At 50.6% G+C, this 7,637-nt stretch overlaps 1 protein-coding gene across 2 annotated transcripts; it reads left to right on the top strand.

The window, feature by feature from the left end:
• The first annotated feature begins 330 nt into the window (after positions 1–330).
• Positions 331–7,092, top strand: TAC3 (tachykinin precursor 3). 2 transcript variants are annotated; one of them, XM_014480100.2, is made up of 7 exons: positions 331–483; positions 1,037–1,155; positions 3,351–3,456; positions 3,648–3,677; positions 4,169–4,222; positions 4,606–4,680; positions 6,829–7,092. In XM_014480100.2, exons 2-6 carry the CDS (start codon positions 1,042–1,044, stop codon positions 4,677–4,679), a joined length of 378 nt encoding a protein of 125 aa, XP_014335586.1. In that variant the 5' UTR covers positions 331–483; positions 1,037–1,041; the 3' UTR covers position 4,680; positions 6,829–7,092. The 2 variants fall into 2 exon arrangements, with proteins under 2 accessions (XP_014335586.1, XP_005901771.1); XM_005901709.3 differs by having other exon boundaries at positions 3,348–3,456.
• The last annotated feature ends 545 nt before the right edge of the window (positions 7,093–7,637 follow it).

Below are 7,637 nucleotides of genomic sequence, written 5' to 3'. Positions count from 1 at the left end.
TGGCAGTTGAGGCTGGAAGTTTAAAGGGCAAAGAGCTGGTGTGTGGATATGGAGGAGAAAGAGCCCAGGGACCTCATCTGTTGAGTTGCATAAGCAACATCATCGCTTAGTGCGCCCAGCTCCAGGGCTGCTGGACTGTGAGTTGCTGGATAACCTCAGCTCACTGCTGGGTTTGTGGTGTGTGTGTGTGTGTGTGTGCGTGTGTCTGAAGCCTATATCCCCCTTCACCCGCACCAGCCTCCCGCCCCGCCAGCCACCCTGGGATTGGTGATTCTCAGCCCCTCCCCCGGCTCCCCCAGACCCTCCCAGAGCCTTTATCAGGGAGCTGGGCAGGAGTTCCTGCCACATTCCCCAGTCCCTCCACTCCCTGTTTCTCTCTTCACAGCAGCAGCACCAGCAGCGTTCGTGGGGAGCGGGCAGTGCTTCCGGCCAGCTCCCTGATCCTGCTAGACCATCTGTCCCAGGCTCCAAGCTGCTCCACAGGTAGGCACAAGCCAGAGAATGTTGGATGGATAGGAGCTGGCACCAGAGGACAGGGGTGGAGTCAGGAGGGAATAAAGGTGGCAGCCTTTGATCAGGGAGTGGGCTACTGGGCAGGTGAGCAGAAAGAGGCGATAGGGGTTGATGTAGTGATGCCTGGAGCCTGTGGGTACAGACTGATTCTTCCAATATTTAGAAAGTTTTGGCCTAAGTCTTAGGGTATCTAGGGCTGGAAAATAGCATTCAGGCTCCCTCCTCCAGCTGACAAACGAAATAGACCCTTGCAGGTCCTGTCAGTCTATTATCTTCCCTGGGAGCTGGAGCCCCCAGCATTGTTGCGCCATTGCTCATTGCCAGGTGCACAGACTGGGGGAACATGTGATAGAGGCCGGGAGACTGAGCCCCTCCAGCTCAGAGACTCTCACTGACCAAGGCTGGGGTGGGAGAGTTGGGGGCTGGGGAGGCAGGGTACTAGTGGTGAATGCCTCCTGCATTTGCACCTGTGTTGTGTCCTCCTCCTCCCTGCCTCCCCTGTCCTGTCTCTCTGTCCTCCTAGGCATCATGCGGAGCGCCCTGCTGTTTGCAGTCATCCTGGCCCTCAGCTCAGCTCGGAGTTTGGGTGCGGTCTGTGAGGAGTCACAGGAGCAGGTGGTGCCCGGTGGGGGTCACAGCAAGGTAAGGCTCCCCCTCTGGTTTGCCACCCTGGCAGAATACCAGACACCATCATGGGGGCCACACTCTGCCTGTCCCACCTCTGTAGGGAGGAAGGTGGGATGGGCGGGTGGGGAGTTACTTGGATTATCCACCAGAGGGCTGGACTGCCCTGCCTCTCTGGGGGCCTCATGTTCTCCCAGTATGTCTGTCAGTGTCTCTGTCCCTCTGCATGTCTTTGACACCTTGTATGTAAAAGGTGCCCCACTGATACATTGTTTGTTTGATTGTCTGGTGACCTGGTGAGTGGATGGTGCTGGATAAGGTGGTCTCAGGTTCCTTGAGTCCAGCTCAGGTTCTGTCCCTTTGCAGGGGGGCAGGTCTTCCTCACTCCCTGGATGGCATGAAACAGTCAGAATTTCTCTCCCAAATAGTCGTTTGTATTCTTTGTTACCTGTCAGTTTTATGTATTATGTTGTTTTAAAAATTCACATGAATTCCCTTATCCCCTGCTCTTCCACCCTTAGTAACCTCAGGTGCTCCTAAGATCCCAACCCTTTCTTTCCTCCCGTCCCATGTCCCCCTCTAGCCTCTGCTTAGTCAGGATAGGAAACAAAAAATCACAAAACAAGTTGGGCCCCAGTTTCTGAAGTTCCTCTAAGAAAAAGAATAGGAGTTGTTAGAATAGGGGTACTGGGGGAGAACAAGGAGGAAGTCTTTTCAAGGTTTTGAAAAGACAGCAATTATATTGGTACGAGTGCTTTTAAGATGATTACAGGTGGAACTTATTACAAATTCAGCATGTGAAGTCTAAATGCCTCTCCAGCTTGGATCTGTTTAGCATCTCATTACAGGAGGTGCGCAGAGTATTTGAACAATTTGGGGAAGTGGTTGCGTGGGAAGCTGTGGGCTGGGCAAAGAGACATCATCAGTTTTTGTCCAGCTGGTGAGGTGTCCCAAGGCATGATGGGCTGGCAACCTTGCAGGTGGTAGCTGCTACACGAGCTCCAAAAGACCAGAACCAGTTCAAAAAACACAGAGCAAGTGCCAGACAAAGGCTGGACACTGCGTTCGGAGCCAAAGTTTCAGCTGGAGACCGAATATCTGGGTCTGTTACTCTGAGACAAATGTGCTTTCCGACCTTGCCCTTCTTGTCCAGTAAAAGAGAGGTTGCCTTCCTGCCCCTTCTCCCTACAGGTCCATGAGGATGAGATAAATTGGGATGAGACAGGAGTAGGATGTATGTGTGCCTGGGCAGCCAGGTTGGCATGTGTGAAACCACCAAGATGATTAAGAACCCCTGCTCAGCAGCAGGGCTACAATGGGGTTCAGTTGTGGAGGAGAAGAGGCTTCATTCTGAGCATGCTGCCTTCTGAAATTCTAAATCCGGAGGGGGGTGGTGGGGAGAGAGACAGAAAAACACAGGCAGAAACCAATGGAAAAGAAAAGAGAGGGAGCGGCGGTGGGAAACACAGGGAGAGAAACACCCATGGACTCAGTGGAGAGTGGGGCGATTCCAGGATGGCTGGTGGCCCCGGCTGCCTACACCCACGTGTCCCTAGGACCATGTCCTGTCTGTGGCTCAATCATGGAGCACAGACCAGAGGATACTAGCTCTGTCTGATGAACCTTTCTCAGAAATTCCTGGCTCACTCGATTAGTGGGGCAACCATATCCTTGGTCAGACCGGTTCTGGATGTGCCAGGGTGAAAAGAACCAAAGGCCCTTTTCACTGAGAGGTGGCAGGAGCTGTGAGGGGCCCCAGGAGTCTGTCCCCTTTGAGCTTGGGAGATAGCATGACCAACTGTCCTGGTTTTCCCAGGACTGTCCCAGCTTGAGCACTGAAAGCCCCACACACCTGGGCAAACTGGGGCAGTTGGTCGGCCTACAGGGATACCCAACGTGTTCCCTCTACACGTGCCTCCCAAATCTTGCCATGAATCACCTGGGAGCCTGGTTAAGACTCAGATTTTGTCTCAGTTGGTCTGGTATAGGACCAAGATTAAGTATTTTTAACAAACTCCCAGCGGTTATGCTGCTAGTCCACAATTTGAGAGCCCACTTCTCTTCTAGTGTGAAACCAGAGGAAATCCGGAAAGAAATAGGACGTCAGGTTCAGCTGTGATGAGCTCAGGAAGAGGCCATTTCTTGTGGGAAAAGAGTGAGAGGATTGGGGGTGAGCCTCCTCCTTGGCCCTCTTTGTCTCTCTCCCCCAGAAGGACTCAAATCTCTACCAGCTGCCCCCATCATTGCTCCGGAGACTCTATGATAGCCGCGTGGTCTCCCTGGATGGATTGCTCAAGATGCTGAGCAAGGCCAGCGTAGGTAGGATACAGCCTCAGGGAAAGGGGTTTGGGGGGCAGGATTCTGAAGATTAAATAGGCCTGGGAGACCCTTCAAGAGGGAAGGAGACTGGAGATGGTTTCTTGAATGATTGAGGGTTGTGATCTGAACCCCCTCCAATCGTCTCTTTGCAGATCCCATTCCCCAGTTACATGCTTGTTCTTGCTTCACAGGTCCTAAGGAGTCACCACTTCCCCAGAAACGTGAGTAGCCTCCTCTCCTTCCCGACCTCTGCTGACCACTTGCCCAGAGCTCCACGGGCACAGGGCCCAGTGACTATTTTGGCTGGCCCCGGTTCCACTGGTGCAAACAGCATCCCAGCTGCAACTGCTCAGTCAGCCTCTAGAGAGTGTGAGAGGCCCCTGGGCGCCAGAGGAAGCAGGTGTGGGGGGCCTGGTGAGGTCTTCCTCCATGGGCGTGGTAGTGCAAGTCAAGAGGATCTCTTGGTGGCTGTGAAGATTCTAAATCAGGCACCTGCTGGGTGGGAGAATTTGAGAGTTCTTGAAAGATGGGGGAGAGGGAGGTAGACAGAGAGGGTGGGCTAAGGGGACAGCCTGTTAACTGTGGGGAGGCAAGCTGTGGTGAGATACAGAAACAGAGACCAGAACCCAACCTCAGAAATCTTGACACCTGTCTGGGGAAATATATCAACCCCTCATCGTGATGGTTGACCATGTTGGCCCTTTTTATGCAGGTGACATGCATGACTTCTTTGTGGGTCTCATGGGCAAGAGGAACCTCCAGCCAGGTAGGAGCATGGTGGGAGGGCTGGGGTGCTGGCAAAGGTGTAGCAGGAGTCAACTGCTTCATGTTTGTCAGTGGGGGGAAAGACAGGACTTTCCCTAGCTACAGTGAGGGCTCCTCTACCCCTCTACTCAATCAGCTTGGACCCACAGTCCAGCCCTCCCCAGGAGCAAAGCGGGGAGACCTTTCTAAGAAGGTCCTGCTGCAGTTGGGAAAGGGTCAGAGAGGCTTTGCTTGCCCCTCCCCCATTTCCCAAACAGAGAGTCCCTCTTCTTCCTAACTCTGTCGTCCAAAGCTGTCCTGCATAGCCAGCCCTTTGCTTTTGGGTTAGGGTGAAGGTCATAGTCAGAAAAATCCCTCCTAACTTCACCCTTTACATCCCTCCAGACACTCCTGTTGATATAAACCAAGAAAACATCCCCAGCTTTGGCACCTTCAAGTACCCTCCAAGTGTGGAATGAGGTAAGGATTTACTCAGGGCGAGGAGAGGGGATTGTGGGTATGTGGTGGGGTAGGAGGGGCGTTGCCAGAGGATCATTTCCTCTGATGCTATGGGCATTAATGCTCATAATTAACACCCTAAATACATCCCAACACTTAGAAGTGTGTGCTTGTCTGTGACCACACACACACGTGTGCACACAGAAAAACACACAAACACACACACACATACCCCTCTTTCTCATCTCTTTCCAGCCTCATTGATCCCAGCTTACAATTGAGCCGGAGTGAGTTGGGGGAAATGGCAAGAGGAGGTTTTCCCCTGGGGTTTCTTTGATGGAGAACTTCTGTTGTTTGGACTCTATTCTCTTGTGATTTGTGCAAAAGATGGAGAGATCATTATTGGATAATTATAGGTACCACATTTATTCCCACGTGAAGCATTTTGCTTCCCAGGGAGGCTGAAACCATCCAGATCATCGTGAATCTTGGGTTACCGGGTCCACTATAGAGTTCTTTGCAAGGATGATTCTTGCATTTCTTTCTAGAAATGCAAGAAAAACTCTGAAATCTAATGGGGATTGGCTGGAAACTGTTATCGTAATCGCTCTGTGCAGAGTAATGAATAAGAGCATGGCCTGAGTTTGAATCCTGGATCTGTCACTCACTAGCTGTGTCTCTTGGCCAGGTTACATAATCCTTCTGTGCCTCTGTTTCCTCATCTCAAAAGTGGGGATGATAATATTATCTCACAGGGCTGTTGCTGTGAGTCTAGGTCAAGTGTTCAGAACAGTGCCTGGCACATAGCATTGTACCTTGGCTTCACTGTGACTGTCGCAGTCTGGGAGGTGTAGGGAAGGTTCCAATGTTGCCTCGGTGGGCTCTGGTCTGTCTGTCTGAAGTCGTCTGGGCTGGAACCTAGGCCTGAGTCGGCTGACAGTTCTTCCACTTGGTATGTGAACGTGAGTCCCCCCGGGGGAAGTGTGTTGTCAAAATGCGGAACCATCTGCCTTGACACCAGCTTTCCACACATAGCAATAGCAGCTCACTGATGGCTTTCTTTGCACCAGCTTCCCAAGAATGGTGTTGGGGGAGGCAAAGAGAGGGGTCAGGAAGCCTTTGTCTTCCTAGAGACTCCTGCCCCTCTCCCTGAGGCCCTATTACCCCCTCTCATTGGTTTCAAGGGAGACCCAAGGACCAGGAGCTGGCTCTCAATGAGACTGCCTGTGCATGACTCCCAGGCCCAGAGTCATGACTGTGCCCCCCATTCAGTGTTGGGCGAGGGGGCACAAAAAGCTGTAATAACCGTAACTCGCTGATTACATGGTACTTACTGTATCATTTTGCTCTCTTTAGATTGTTATTTCAGTCTTGCCGACGGCCAGATAATTATACGGGGCAGCTATATCTGGATGACATACTCTCCCCAACGTTATGCATCGGCCATAAAGATAATTACAGTGCAATTTTGCCATAGTATTTTATACAAATGGCAGAAACAAGCACATTATAGAAATCTACTTGTAATGCTTTCTGGTGAATCTAGGCTTTTTTGGAGGGACTGGACTCATAATTGCAGCCCTCATAATCTCACCACAGATGGCGCATTCCGAACCTGTTAGGTACTGGGGAGAATAGACTCAAGGCCTCTGGGGCTGGCATGTAAAGATTAGATGAGATGGATCAACACAGATCATCCTGCTGTCTAATTTCATTCATGTGAAACTGCTGAAAAAGGAAGTGATCCCTGGACCTGTCCTTCCTCTGGGAGGTTTCTGGGAAGAGGAGGAGGGACTGGGTGAGGCCAGGGGAGCATTAGCTCCAAGATGCATTGGACAGGGCTGTGTGTATGCCCGGCTCATAGGGATGCCAGGATGATATGAACTGTGCCACTACGTCTTTCTGTGTGGACCCCTCAGACCACGCACATGGTGTTTATGAATGGGTAGTGCAATGCACATAGCAGCCGGGAAGACGCAAGCAACTGTAGCTAGGAGAGTTTTTCAATCCTCTAGTTCAAAGGCTACATGGAGAGCTGAGGGCTAAGGCTTCCATTCTCTCTACTGCTCCCTTACAGAAGCCCCTCCCTTTCTCCCCCACCTCCCTGGTGGGTGGGTGGTGGGAGTTTTAAGGACAGAGATGTGATCTGATCTTTTTTTTGGTCCTCAGCACTCCACTCCTGGACTCCTGGGCTACATCGTGAAGACACCCACCCCTGGATGCACACGCTTCTATTTCCCTTCCTCCTCCCTACCCCTGTAACACTCTTGTGCTTTGACCCCTTCTTCTCTCTGTCCCACTGGCTGCAGAAACTGCCTTGTGAGCATCCCCAGTCCCTGTAATCATTGACTACAGATTGCCCTGGATTTTCTGTAGCATCCTACAAATATAATGTCTCTCTCTATTCCTCAACAATAAAGGATTTTTACATATTATAACCTACAGGATGTATTTGGTTGGTGGATGGGTTTTTCTCTTTCTTGACTCTTTTGGCTGTATCACACACACACACACACACACATATGATACACACACTTATATCATATATAAATGGAAGTTTCTTTATTTTGTACACATGTCAATTTTCCCAACACTGTCTTACTCGTTGCTTCATATAGTTAGTTTGGGAAGATTTGTTTAGTGATTGAAAGAAGAAATGAATTTGGAAGATGGTTTCTAGCACTCAAAGACTTTCACAGACCAGCTTTAGATAAAGAAAAAAACAAGGATTTCCAGGGTGGTCCAGTAGTTAAGAATCCACTTTGAAATACAGGGGACCCAGGTTCGATTCCTGGTGGGGGAACTAAGATCCTGTGTGCTGAGGAGCAATGAAGCCAACGTGCAGTAACTACTAGCCCGAGTGACACAAGAGAGTCCGTGCATCACAAGGAAATATCCTATATGATGGAAAAAAGATCCCGCATGTTGCAACTGAGACCTGATGCAGCCGAGTAAACAGATAAATATTAAAAAAAGAA

The sequence above is a fragment of the Bos mutus genome, chromosome 5 (genome assembly GCF_027580195.1).
Source record: "Bos mutus isolate GX-2022 chromosome 5, NWIPB_WYAK_1.1, whole genome shotgun sequence".
In the NCBI taxonomy this organism is placed as follows: domain Eukaryota; kingdom Metazoa; phylum Chordata; class Mammalia; order Artiodactyla; family Bovidae; genus Bos; species Bos mutus.
The sequence above is the reverse complement of the archived record's forward strand: the minus strand, read 5'-3'. Positions and strand labels throughout refer to the sequence as shown.